This window comes from Phocoena phocoena, chromosome 2, assembly GCF_963924675.1.
Source record: "Phocoena phocoena chromosome 2, mPhoPho1.1, whole genome shotgun sequence".
Classification (NCBI taxonomy): domain Eukaryota; kingdom Metazoa; phylum Chordata; class Mammalia; order Artiodactyla; family Phocoenidae; genus Phocoena; species Phocoena phocoena.
Genome location: NC_089220.1, coordinates 75,713,511 through 75,728,650, shown reverse-complemented (window position 1 = coordinate 75,728,650; position 15,140 = coordinate 75,713,511). Strand labels below are relative to the sequence as shown.

General features: G+C 37.1%; 1 protein-coding gene across 10 annotated transcripts in view; it reads right to left on the bottom strand.

Annotated features, from left to right (window-relative positions):
- Positions 1-913: 913 nt before the first annotated feature.
- HNRNPC (heterogeneous nuclear ribonucleoprotein C) overlaps positions 914-15,140 on the bottom strand; it is a 47,190-nt gene continuing 32,963 nt past the window's right edge. For 4 of the 10 annotated variants that reach the window (XM_065871921.1, XM_065871916.1, XM_065871920.1 and 1 more), the window contains 4 exons: positions 2,803-2,960; positions 2,171-2,284; positions 1,768-1,928; positions 914-1,668 (listed from right to left, as the gene is read on the bottom strand). In XM_065871921.1, coding sequence (XP_065727993.1) covers positions 1,585-1,668; positions 1,768-1,928; positions 2,171-2,284; positions 2,803-2,960 — 517 coding nt within the window. In that variant the 3' untranslated portion in view covers positions 914-1,584. Of the gene's footprint in view, positions 1,669-1,767; positions 1,950-2,170; positions 2,285-2,802; positions 2,961-15,140 lie in introns of all 10 variants that reach the window. The other 6 variants (XM_065871915.1, XM_065871923.1, XM_065871924.1 and 3 more) reach the window with 4 other exon arrangements.

Sequence of the window (15,140 nt, the reverse complement as noted above, 5' to 3'; positions counted from 1 at the left end):
CTACTTTGTCACCTATTATATAAAATGATTTATGAAATCTTTATAAATAGGATATGACTTCTGCCCATACTAGGTTGTATATAAACACCTTTGAAACAGCAACAACTTTCTGGGGAATCCAAGGTTTGTGTGAGTGATAACAGCCCAAAACTAACTGTTTTTGTCCTGCTCTGCAGGAAAAACTGAAGTATAAAACAAATAAACTGGACCTTTCAGGACAAGGAAAGCATCACAAAACTGAAAGCTGTTTAATAAGTCCAGTCTTAGAAGTTTGGGTGCTAACTAGTACCATGCCTAAAATTAGTTTATATGGATTGAATTAATTGAAAGTGAAATAAATGTGTAACTCTGTGTCCTCAGTTACCTAGGAAGGCACAGGCTACAAAAGACCAGGAAATAAAAAGCTCTCCTATTTTCAGTAACACTGAGGTACAGACTCAGAATCCATTTGGTAACTGGGGCTATAAACAGCAATTAAAAGAACAAAATGGAAGAAAATACAGGTTTTATTCTTCAGTTGTTTCACTTTTCCTAAAATCTTGACATGTTTGAGCCTCTTTCTATTTAAGGTTGAAACAGTTCAGCACACGACAAAAAAAAACTCAAAAAAGGTGCCAACTGGACCACAAAACATTGAAGAAAAGGCTTAATGCAGTTCCCAAACTTTTTCATTAGGATCTAAAAGCCATTTTCGCAAAAGAATCTCCACTTCACATCAAAGTTACTTGTCTCCTTAATTCAACACCCACCCCAATGAAACACAATTTGAGTAGTGTATGTTGGTATGCATAATAATTATGACTCAAAGAAAAATATATCTAGTATATTCTAGGGGTTTTGTGGATGCCGCTGTGAAACAAAGAATTTGAAGTAAACAATTATAAAATACAAAAATAAAAAACCAGGGTGTTTATTTTTTCTCCAAATTCCTGGTTTAATAAGGACGTGTTTATTTTGAGGAAAAAAGGTCCCAAACATCAGGCTATTCACAAAAATAACCCACAGTATCAACTTTAGAAAACAAATCTTAAGACTATTACACTAATTATTTTTCTAGAGGATCCATTTGACATGCCAACTCTCATTCACAAAAATACATTGTTACATTTGTGTTGAACAGCCCCACACAGCACTCTTATGTGGGGTATAACACGCACACCTCTAATTCAAAGCTGTTCTCAGGTGCTACTCAACTAATGAGACTGCCTTTGTAGTTAGGGAAGCAACTACTGAACTTATGTATGAATGGAAAGAACTGTACTCCCTGCATAACAAGAGATTATTTTGGAGACAGTTGATAAAAACCATACATACTTTTTATTGTTAAGTCATAAAGAGGTATCAAAATTAAAAGCAAAAATTACAGGGTAAGACTTAACATAACTACTAGGAGCATCAAAGGAAGTGAAAACGGGACTAGGCGCAGGGCAATGTGAATTAATGAACATGGGAAGGACAAGGATGGGGACAACAGTGAGCATGTGCTGAAGATACTAGGGGAGAGGATCTGGTGAAAATTTTGATCTTAGACAAGCGCCTAGGTAAAGAAATAATGGGACAAGATTTCTAAACCCCACTATGTGCTTAAGAGTCATCCTCGCCATTGGCGCTGTCTCTGTCATCCTCTCCTTCCTCAGCCTCTTTTTCATCATCCTTGATCAACTCCAGCTGTGAGAAACAGACACAAATAGGATGGAGTTAGAGGCACTCCATGTGTCCCTGATCCCCCCTCCACCACCTCTTCCTTTCCTTTCCCGTGGTTTTCACCTGGTCATCCCCCCGATCTTCATTATCATCATCATCCAGTAGGTCCCCCTCCTCAGCAGAGTCATCTGCCACCCCCTCAGACTCCATCTTCACATTAGTCTCATCTTTCTTCAGGGAGCTGCTGCTCTGCTCCTCTTCTGACTTATCATTCTTCATCTCTACTGCGGATGAGAAGGACAAGTCTGTCTAGGGGCAAGTAATGTCCACAGGATGTAGACAATCCCCACTGATGATCATAGAACTGCAGCACAAGTCTATATCCTCCCACACAAATGTCCTTCCCAATTCAAATTCCACAAGTTTCCAATTAAACTGCTTTATATCCCACTATTCCAACATACACTTTCAACTATCTTAGATAGCTACCTCTACTTTACACCCAACAAACAAAAGGACCATTTACCTCCTTGTTTGCTCTGTTCCTTTTCTATTTTTTCCAGGTTTTCCAGCAGAGAATCCACTTTTTGTTTTATCTGAGTCAACTCCTTCTTAATGGCCTGAAGGTCATCTCCTTTCACTTTAATACAAACAAAACCCTAGATTAGAATCAAATGTACCAGAAGCTACCAGTTAGCTATACACACACTCCCCCACTAGACTATACAACAGTAGTCAACATGAGATCCTTGGAGAGAAATGGAGCCTGTACCAGACTGTCCTAGTTATGGGGTCCACCAATCTTTTAGTTGGTAGCTGAAAACTGAATCTAATGTGCCTAGTTCCTTAGCAACAGCATTCTTACTTTTGTAGGTCTGCTAAAGACCTCAATTCTATTTTAAAAGCACTTTACCAACATATTTTACACAATGAATGGGCGCCCCTCAACTCCCTAAAATCTAATGACTTTTTTCAATTACCAAGGTCTTAAGGATAGAAGGCTTCCTAGAGTTGGCCCCTTAATCACTATTGTCTCATCTTCTATTATTTTGATTATGCAAAGTTATTTGTACAAAACCTGAACATTAACTGCACTAATTTCCATATTTTAACATACAAGAAATATCAGAATCACAAAGCTGCAATAATAATACATACACTTTCCAGACTTAGAAGATCCCCGCTGTCCACTCTTAGAATTGAAGCCACTTTTGCCCCTTCGTGAGGTGTTTCCTGATACACGCTGGCGTTTTGAGGGCACTACAGCCCGAGCAATAGGAGGAGGAGGAGGAACACGTGCTGGGTAACTGTACATCCTATTGGATAAAAGGAAAACAGAATTCCTTCACAACTAAAAATAAGTCAGGAAGATTCCAACAATGGTGTCCTTGTAAAATGATAAATCATTGTCCATTGTTCCACAATTATTTCTTTTTGCTAAGCTAATTTCATTCAAAAGGCCAGTTTACTCTTTGATATTTTTAATACTGCAGCTACTTTTCTTCAAGAAAATACTACATATATACACACATATCCAATGATACGGTTGGTTGCCTTAAGCACTGGACATAAAAGGTTTCTGTGTACAATGGCAGTATTAACAGAATACTTTTTACAGTATTTCTACTTTTTACTTTTTACAATGAATGGCCTTTACCTGGACCTTATTCTTTTCACATATACACTACAATAAGCAATCCATATAAGCCAAATAAAGTACTTACAAAAGACTGCAATTAACCAAGTCTGCAAACAGAGCTTTTGGTAGCTAAATCCCTGATCTTTTCACCCACAGAAGCATACAAGTAATTATCACTAGTTTGTAGTATTACATTAAACCATATAAAATTGCCAATATTAACCATTTTTGGCCTATAGAAACCGGTATTTCATGTGTTGTTAGCTGGGTGTACATAGCATTATCAATTCTAACAACATTTAGCACTCTCCACTCAAAGCTCCAACCGGACAGAGAATACTGTCTATGTTGTTCACTATTCACTACTGCCTAAATCCACTGCCTAGCACACATTTAGCTTTCAAAAATCACTGACTGCTCAATTGCTACTTCCACTGGATAAGTATCCCTGTGATTGCTAAAGATATACCGAAGTGATGGCCTGGTATTGATGCTTCCGTTTGTAAAGAGAAAAATCAAAATACAACAAAAAAACTTCCCACATGGACATCAGATCTAGACAGTCTCTTTATTCCATGCTGTTACTTTTACAAAAGCCTGTGGCAGCATATGAAGCTAAGACATACCTGTAGGAAAAAAACTTGTAATTCTAGTTCTGAACCTTTTTGGCTATTAACAACCCAACTGTTTCTCTGCCTAACCGCAAAGCTCTGAAATTTTATAATGCATCAGCTAACTTTTTTTTTAGGATTATTTATTTATTTATTTATGGCTGTGTTGGGTCTTCGTTTCTGTGCATGGGCTTTCTCTAGTTGCAGCGAGCGGGGGCCATTCTTCATCGCGGCGCACGGGCCTCTCACTGTCGCAGTCTCTTGTTGTGGAGCACAAGCTCCAGATGCGCAGGCTCAGTAGTGTGGCACATGGGCCTAGTTGCTCCGCGGCATGTGGGATCTTCCCAGACCAGGGCTAGAACCCATGTCCCCTGCATTGGCAGGCAGATTCTCAACCACTGCGCCACCAGGGAAGCCCAGGATTTTTTTTGATGTGGACAACTTTTAAAGTCTTTATTGAATTTGTTACAATATTGCTTCTGTTTTATGTTTTGGTTTTTTGGCTGCGAGGCAAGTCCCCAACAGTAACTTTTTATTATCACTACCTCCTTCCATTTTTATGTAAAGCTTTTCATCTTCTGGCCCAAATTTTTCCAAAGTATAATGATCCAGAAACTATAAAATATCAGTGTTCAGAAACTACTTTCCTTTGTGTAAGGTGATGCTACTTTGTACAATTTCTGGGGGTAAAAAAGTGAGTTATCCACATCTTTAGGTATGAAACATCTCATGCCTCAGCCCTGTTGAATTCAGAGATCTAACCTACCTTCCAATCTACTCACTCTCACTGGCATCAGTCTCCAAACCAATGAGCTAGCCATTCCACATTCCCTACACGCCAAGGCATTGGAATTTCCTTTTGAACCATACTAGTTCATCTAACCGGGGTAAATTGCCATAGCAAAAATGAAGAAATGCAGCCTACTTTCAATCTATGTAATGGCCTCCTGAACACAAATGGAAGTCAAATGCTCTAGTTCTCTAAAGAAAAGTGTATTTTAAAAGATCAACTGGTGATGCTTTTTAGTGCCACAGAACTTAACTGCTGGTTAAGCAAAAATGGGCTCTCAAAAAACTCACAAAGATTCCTCTAAGGAAGTTTAAGTAGACCTTGGCTTATAAAATGCCAAAGTGCATCAATGTGAAAACATGAGGCAAAAACACAAAGAGAAAAACCATACCTACTGTGATAACCCTTAAAGTCAAAGGAATAGATAAGAGGAAGCTCAGTATAAAAGCTTCAAGAACCAGCTACAAATTAAGTAACCATTTTCCCCACAGGAAAGCTATACAAATAAATCACAGGAGGCATCAAAACAGCTGCTGATCCTCTAATGATAAAGCCCAATCTTCATGAAAGTTTCACTATTACCAGAGGAACAAGCACTCAACACTAAGAGAATTATGGCTGCACCTTGAATCAGAAATCTGGACACTAAGTGTTGGTATAAAAACTAGTCAGAAATAAAAGGCAATTAAAATACCATTTTAAAGAAATTAAAACATTTCTGGACACACATTAGCTAATAACATAAACAGATAAGACAAAACCCTAATCTCCAGGCTAAAACATAAGCATTACAAGGCATTAAATGTACAGGTTTTCAAAGGCAAGCTTCTTAAATGACTAGATGTAACACATAGTGATCTTCGGCCTCAAAAACCCTGATTAATAGCAATACGTTTCAACCACTACGAAAGTATTGATAGAAACAACTAGAATAAAGTATTAGTGGGCTTCCCTGGTGGTGCAGTGGTTAAGAATCCACCTGCCAATGCAGGGGACACAGGTTCAAGCCCTGGTCCGCGGAGATCCCACATGCCACGGACCAACTAAGCCCGTGTGCCACAACTACTGAGCGTGCACTCTAGAGCCTGCGTGCCACAACTACTGAGCCCGAGTGCCACAACTACTGAAGCCCACGAGCCTAGAGCCCGTGCTCTGCAACAGGAGAAGCCACCACAATAAGAAGCCACAACGAAGAGTAGCCCCCGCTCGCTGCAACTAGAGAAAGCCTGCACGCAGCAACAAAGAACCAATGCAGCAAAAAAAAAAAAGGTATTAGTAAAAACCTACGTTCTCCTGAATGTTTATTTAATGTACTGTAACTGTTTCCACTCTTAAAAACTGGATAGATAAAAAATAATTTTAGGCATATTCATTATCAAATTCTGAAAACCAACTAATTTTCAGGTATCGTTGCCCACAAAAAAATGTGAATAAAAAATAAATGCCATTGGGCTTCCCTGGTGGCACAGTGGTTGAGAGTCCGCCTGCCGATGTAGGGGACATGGTTCGTGCCCTGGTCCGGGAAGATCCCATATGCTGTGGAGCGGCTAGGCACATGAGCCATGGCTGCTGAGCCTGCGTGTCCAGAGCCTGTGCTCCGCAACGGGAGAGGCCACAACAGTGAGAGGCCCACGTACAGCAAAAAAAAGCCATAATGTGAAATAATTTATAGGTGACAGCAATCTAGTAAGATCACCCCCCCCACTGACAATACTGATTTATCAAATTCACTTTAAACATGCAATCTCATTATAATTTCATTCAAGGGTTAGGAGATATTTTTTTCTTCCACTTCATTATTTTTCATCTACAACAGAAAAATTTCAAGATGAAGTTTCTTCCTCATTACCTTTGATTTTCCTAGAAAAGGGACTGATTTTATGGGGTACTATGTTTTGGGGCTTTACAATGTCTGAGACTTCCTGAAATTGTCTGCTAAAATTCTGTGAACGCTCCGACTTAGAACAATCTACAACTTCTACAATTTCAATTGTAAGTTTCCCAGTTTATCATCCAGAGTAAACCTTCAGAACACACCCCTTATGTAACATTATGCTGTACAGTTTTGTAGAAAAGGACTTTACAAAATTTATTTATCTTTGGCCTTGTGTGGACTGAAGCATTATACTGCATGAGCAGAATATCAACTACTGATACTCATGAATACCAGAATTTAAAAAACTGTTCCAAGAATCAAGGCCTTCAATAACTGGCATCTTTGAACATTATAAATGTATTCCTGGATATTTCTTCCTCACTCTTTATAAAACCTTCTGAGAAACCATATTTGAATGATTTAGTTAACTATTTTGCAATCTTTTTTAAAACTACCAAAACTTCCACCGGATTATATTGACGGTACAACCCTATCAAGTAGATTTTATATCTTACCATTCTTTTTTTAGTAATTAACACAATGAAATTATCTTAAATTTATTATTGAAGACTATGGTATACAATTCCAACATATAAATACTTATTAAAAACTAATTTTTTTAAGTTCACCCTAATCTAATTTTAATAGTATATATTTCTTTAAATGTCAAAGCTTTATTTTACAAATGAGTAGACTACTGACTTTAACTACATAAGGGAAAAGTGCAAAAAATGACAATGTGACATGTTTAATTCAGGTTTACATTAAAATGAAAATATGAAACTGTGTTATGTCAAATACTGACCCTCAAAACCCATTTTCATGATGTAGTTGGAATTCATCCTGTTGAGATTTAAAATAAACTAGCGAAATTCTTAGAATTTGTTTTTTATTCCTAAGATACAATTTCGAAAACTGTTATTTGTAGGCACCCCTCCCCAAACGTTGCCTTGAGGAGTCTGGGAGAAGCCAAACTAGATACAAGGGTTAACACTTGTTTTGCTAATACAATTTGTAAATAGAGTTCCAAATACCAAGGTAAATTTGCATAGTTGCACTTTATGGTCCTTAACTTTCTTCAAATTGCCCTTTATGGTCCATTTAAGGATACAGATATCTGTATGACAGTTAAAATTAGTAACAGCAAGTACTTCTGATCTAAATGATAAAGGGACTAAATGATAAACCAGTCTGCTGTACAGGATTCATTCAATATATAGGGTCACTCAAACTATCAAAATTTAACTAAATAACAATTCTTTAACTAAAGGGAAAAAAAACAGATTATTAGTACCCCTGTAAGGTTTAAGATCCTTGCCCAAAGTTTGGGGAACACCACATGCACTGCTGCTTACAAAGAGCAGGAATCAACAGCCTCTATATATGTAGAACCAATGGTAGCAATCAATGATTGGTTCTGCAATCTTCTTTTGAAAAGAACTGTTGATATTAGTATTTAGAGATATTTTTGCAAATTCAAAGATACATTTGATTAAAAATTGTCCCACTGATTTTATTTATTTATTTATTTATTTTGCGGTACGTGGGCCTCTCACTGCTGTGGCCTCTCCCGTTGCGGAGCACAGGCTCCGGGCGTGCAGGCTCAGCGGCCATGGCTCACGGGCCCAGCCGCTCCACGGCATGTGGGATCTTCCTGGACCGGGGCACGAACTCGTGTCCCCTGCATCGGCAGGCGGACTCTCAACCACTGCGCCACCAGGGAAGCCCTGTCCCACTGATTTTTACAAACAGTTTTGCAAGAGAGGGAAGAAATACCGAATGTACATACTCATTTTAAGATGCATCCAATCTCACAACTTTTAAAATATGAAAAGTTGCTTCTTAAAATTAAGCAACTATATTGAACTTTCTTGATGGATTCATAGGAAAGCTATGTTAACATAAAACTATATGTTTCATAGGAAGGCAATTTGAAAATTCACTTGAAAAAAATAATCTGGGTGATAAAATGCAGATTGCTTTGAGTCCTAAATCCATCTTTTTAGAAACAGGACTGGATCCAAGAAAATATTAAGGAAAAAAACCTTTTTAATCCCTGGCTTTGCTTCTGTTTATCAAACTTTCCATCCAGGTGATAATCTTTTCAAGATTCCTCAATTTCCAAAGAATTATACTATTACTCATTTGTCATGATGTCCTCAACATATCCAAAAGATAATGTCTTAAACTCAGTGTAGTCCAATTTTTACTTTTTAAAAAGCTGAAATTAAAAACAGTATTTATGAAAAATACTATTTATAAACAGTAAGTTAAGAACATATAAGCTCATTCATTCCTATATTCTCATATTATCAAGCCAGGTCAGAGTACAATTCTCTCTTTTCACTTACAATAAAATTTCTTTTAAGGAGTTGTCTGAGAAAACAGATCTGTGGTTGCCAGGGGATAGGGTGGAGGGAAGAGCTGACTACAAAGGAGCTTCATGGCGAATTTTTGGAGGTATAAAACTACCTATATCTTGACTGTACTGGTAGATACATGGGTACGCATGTAAAAACTGTACACCGAAAGAGTAAATTTTACTGCATGTGTGTATATATATATATATATATATACACACACACATATATATATATACACACATATATATATTAAAAGTTTTCTAAGTTGTCTCCACAATTTGTCTTTCCATTCTCTCTTCAATCTCCTTGTAAAGTTTTGTGCCCCCACCATTATCAAAACCTACCCTTATCACTAATGATTTCCACACATGCTACTGCCTACTTTACATCTCTCAAAGTAGATATCTAATAAGGAGGTTAAATTAACATGTCCACAACTCATCTGTTATATTCACCCCTCACCCTGGTTCCTTCTATGTTCTCTCCCTATCCACTGTTTCTATAAATTCCAAGCCAAAACTTTGGTGACATCTTTGATTCCTCTCTTAGCCCTCACATAGATCTGGAAGCAAATCTGTCTGCATTAACTTCAAAATTCAACTACTTCTCACCATTCCCACCGTCACCTCCCTGATCCTTCCCCAAATGATTGTATAGATAATTCCATCATCCACTTATTATCTATTTTCAGAATAATCTTGTTAAGACATTACAACTAAGACCCTTTCTGGGCTTCCCTGGTGGTGCAGTGGTTGAGAGTCTGCCTGCCAATGCAGGGGACACGGGTTCGTGCCATGGTCCGGGAAGATCCCACATGCCGTGGAGCGGCTGGGCCCGTGAGCCATGGCCGCTGAGCCTGTGTGTCCGGAGCCTGTGCTCCACCAACGGGAGAGGCCACAACAGTGAGAGGCCCGTGTACCGCAAAAAAAAAAAAAAGATCCTTTCTGCTCACAACTCTCCAATGGCCTTCCCCCTCATTCAGAGTAAAAAGTAAAGATACACAACATCTTAACAGTGCTCTATATATGTTCAACCCATTCATCTTCTCTGAGACCATCTATTTTCCACTAGTACCCCTGGTGCACACAACAATGCCTCTAATAAGATCTTAACAAATAGTTGTTGAGAAAATAAGTGACTTTCCTAAACTGGCCTCTAGGAAAGAATTTATCACAATTCATCAACAACAGATAACAAACCAAACCTACCCATTTAAGGAAAGCCAGTAGGATTAGTCTGCCTTTTTTCTAGCTTTACAAAGACTATTGGGAGAGTTTTTCCCTAAGAAAATCAGACAAAACTTGAATAATAATCTACCACAAAACCGAATCCTTTTTCAAGCTATTTATTACAAAATAAAAATCAGATCTTGTGCCTATAATGTATGTAATTTGAGCCTATTATGCCATGCTTCCTGTAAGGAAATCACAAAGACAATTTTCCATAGATGAGTTTCTCCTGCTATTATACTTTTTGTACCTTATTAATCTGTTCCCCTTGCTAAACTCCACTAATCTCACAGTAATAGCACATTTATCACTGTAAAGTAATAAAGGTCCTGGAAAAAAAGTTTATCCACCTAAACAAGTCAAATTCTATTTGGTAGACTCTGTTTCTTATTCCATGGATTACAGTTTAAGAGGGTATCAAAGTAAAATCTTATCCTGTTTATCAAAAGGATATGTCCTCTTTCTTTCCTTGAAAAATAACATTAGTTTCCTGGATATTCTTTCACTATTCCCAACAGCTTTGTTCCAAAACTACTGTCTGGGTTCTCCAACTTCCATAAGAGCAGTCTTCACTCATTATATTTCTCATATCAAACACTACTCAAAATTTGTTATACCTAGTTAGGACTAACTTTGTAGCACTCCAGACGTGTACTGTCCAGCTGAGTAGTGACTGGCCATGTGTGGCTAATTTAAAACAAATTTAAAATTCAGTTCTGCAGTCATGTTAGCCACATTTCCCATATGTGGCTGTCTACCACAACAATAGTGCACATATAGAATCATCACACAAAGTTCTATTGGACAGCGCTGTTCTGGTTTGTTCCTTCCAGACATCTACCTATACCTATATATAATTTCCAAAGAGAGCCTAAAATTCTATAACTTTAAGTCTATAACAAAAACATAACCAACTAGCTAAATGTCCTTAGTATAAATTGATAGTTACACATCTCCTGTGACCACAAAACAAAATGGTGAAACTATTAAAAAAAGCTAAAAAGATTAATAATAAACTTCAAAAATGATATTAGATACTGTATCCAGAGACTTATATCCAGAATATATGAAAAAGCTTTACCCAATATAAAACTGGGCAAAGGATCTGAACACATTTCTCCAAAGATGAACAACAGGCAATTAGCACATGAAAACCCAACATCAGCTTTTAAGAAAATACAAATCAAAATCACAATAGGATAATCCTCACACTAGAATAAACAACAAAGATACATAATAAAACAAATGTTGGCAAGGATGTGGAGAAATTAAAACCCTCATAACATGGCTGATAGGAAGGTAAAATGGTACAGATGCTTTGGAAGACAGTATGGCAGTCCCCCCAGAAGTTAAACAGAATTATCATTAAGACCCAGCAATTCTACTCCTCGGTACACACCCAAGAGAAATGAAAACATATGCCCATGCAAAAATGTATATACCAATGTTCAGAGCAGCATTATTCAAAATGTGGAAGCATCTCAAAAGTCTACCAACTGATGAAGGCATAAACAGAATGTGGTATTATCCAAGCAATGGAATATAATTCAACAATATAAAGGAATGAAGTACTAATACAGGGTGTAACATGGATGAACTGTGAAAAATTCACGGAAGAAACTGGTCACAAAAGACATCTCATATGATTCCACTGACATGAAATGTCCGCAATAGGCAAATCTATAGATAGAAAGCGGATGCTAGGCCTCGGGATAGAGGAAGAATAGGGAACAACTGCTAGTAAGTTGTTTATTTTTGCGGTGATAAAATGTTCTAATATTAGATAATGGTCATGACTGCACAACTCTGAATATATAAATTGAACTGTATACTGTAAAATGAATTACATCTCAACAAAGCTACGTTTTAAAAAAAGAAAAAATTAACATCAAGGAGCTTGACAAAGTATACCCGGATGGAGAATGTCCTGAAGTAGATTCCTAAAACAGCAGAGGTTACATTTCCATTAGGTAATAATGTACCCAAAACACCACTTAATTCAGAGCCAAAGCAGATTCTTTGATCTAGACTCAAATGCTTCCCCTTCAAATAAATATCTCCCACTTACTCAACAAGAGTCCAGGACACAAATTTAAATCCAATAATATCATATTTATGTTCAAAGTATAGTCATACTAATATATGCACGCATCTAAAATCTTTCTGCCAACTGCAACATGATCAGGTTCCCATAAGAAAGAACCAACAAAAGGGCTCTAAGCAAATGAAAAATTTCACCCTATGCCTAAAATGACATCTAAACTGTCACCTAAAGAGGCATCTCTTAGCTTTTCCAAGTAGCCAAGAACCCTCTTGCTCTCTGAATCACATGCCCTTTCCAAGCAGATGGTCACACTCAGTTCTCCAAAACCTAAATATTTCATGTACTCTTCCTTCATACACACATACAAAGCCCATCTCTTGGGTCCAGTGTTACTCAGGAATATCAGAAAATTGGAAGAAAAGGAGGGAGCCAAGAAGACAGCTCCTCTAACACCAATAAGACGGGTGGTGGTGCCTCCAATCCATGTACTGTATTTTTTGACTTCTTAATTCAAAACCTAAAACACTAAGCCTAGAACAAAATAAGGGCTCAAATATTAGTTTAAGGAATATGATGGTCAGTCTCTTTTACCTGTCTTGCATTTCAATGGAGATTCCCCCACCTCAACTTCCTTTCTCCACTCTCTACCACCAGCATACCTTAGTGGAAAAGATCTGTAGGGTAAGTATCAACAAAATTGCTTATTTCCCAAAATTCTAACGACTAACTCAAAGCTTCCAAACACTTGTCACTTAGCAAAAAGGTTATGCCTTTGATGGCATAATTCTAGTCATAAAAGATAAAAATCTCAGCTTTACTTGACTATTTTCTCCCTACAAAGCACCTGCTCTCATAACTTTGACCCAATAAATCATGCCAAGAGCAGTCTACCTCAGAAATTTCTCCCCATTCCAACATTTACAATGGTAACTACACATCTTTTCCTCCTCCAGTTTCTCTTTTCTAGTCATGGAGTTGTTTATAAGACATCACTGCTAATATGACACAACTAAATATGCCATACAACTGCCCTTGACGACCAACATTCTTTCCAATCACAGCTGGCTGCTTCCCCAAATATGCTAAGGATATTCATAACTGCGTATCTTTATTAGAGATGTACCCTCACCCTATCCGCCTAAAAAACCTCCTGCTTAATACCAAAGGCAAGTTCAAATACTGCCCTTTGTGAAACTACCTGGAGCTCTTTAAATTTTAACAGGGGAGCTTATAGCTCCCCAAAGGGCAACACAATTCATCTTTCTATGAGACAATCCTGTACAAAGCAGGACACACAGCAGCCCCTATTAATTTCATAGCACTTTCTTCACTGTATAATATAGTACATATCATACATGTACCATATTTGATCTGCTTGTAGATTTACTTCATTGCTCTATTCATGGTGTACTAGCAATATTTACTTAATATATTTGTATGTGGAGTAATAACAGCACTCTGAAAAATCTCTAGTGGAACAACTTCACAGTTCAGTCACTTATACATTGTTGACATTATTATCCATATGCAACTTATGATAAGTTATGTATTATAAAGTCCTCAAAGACCACTGAACTAAAACCAGGGTCCTTTTGAACCAGATCTTTTGCTTACCAGGTGTTTAACATATCTCAGCTATCATACTATAGCCTATTATCAAATCTGACTAAGTGCTCCCAAGTTCTTTATAGAAGAATGACTGAGAAAGAATTACTCCACTGTCCATAACTGATATTTCTTTTATTGAAATTGAGACACAATTCGCATACCAAACCACAAAATAAACCCTTTGAATATGTACAACTCAGTGACTGTTAGTATTCTCACAAATTTCTGCTATCATCACCACTCTAATTCCAAAACATTTTCCCTGGGTGATCTTATAAGGGAAAGAAAAGCGGGACTACAACTGATTACAGAAAGTACATCTGAAAGCTTTTCCTAAAAATGGGTATGTTTTTACACTTAAGAAAACACTGTAAATATTTGTGGCAGAAATCAGAAACACTTATAAATCAAGCTTGATAAGAATATTGCCAGGTTAGCTGTGACAAACAATTTCATACGTGTTAGCCTACCGAAGAACTTTCAGATCTACTTTTAGTATATTCCAATCCTCTTGCGTGAAAGATAGGATTCCTCAAAAACTATAGCTTTAAAAAATTTTTTTATTGGAAAAGAGTTGATTTACAATGTTGTGTTACTTTCTGCTGTATAGCAAAGTGTATCAGTTATACATATATATATATCTCCATTCTTTTTTAGACTCTTTTCCCATATAGGTCATTACAGAGTATCAAGTAGAGTTCCCTGTGCTATATACCAAAAACTACAGCTTTAATGCCTGTTAGATATCTCCAACAATGTGCCAATTATTTTTATTACAACACTTTCAGTACAACAGCACAATGTGCCTTCTAATGATCAGTAATTTCAAAAATAAATGACTAAATATCAATGTGGAAAGAGAATTAAAATAAATAAAGAGAAATTAATTTAAGCATTTGAAAGAAAAAACACTCAAAGGAACTGCTTCACACAAGAAGTCCTCTAACAGGAACTATTCCAGCAACAATTTCCCTAGAAGCAACAAGATTCAACAGGACACAACTCAAACTGGATCTTTGTCAGCTTACAGGACTTATCAGACTTTCAACATCAATGAACAGTATGTTTTGTACTCAAGGGTAACTGATGCAACTCTCCTAGTTTTATACACAGACCCCCATGAATATTCACCCAACTTTGAGCCTTGTATTCCTACCAGAAAAAAAATGTGTTAACAAATCTTTGAGTAATTATAAACTCTGCATGACAGTTTATAGCATATTTGAAAGAGCTGACAATGTATCTGAGTGACATTAACAACTCTATCTAAAGTGGCAGTTTCACGTATGTTGGCACAATTTATGTTAAACTCATTTAAGAACTTCCAACATCTTTT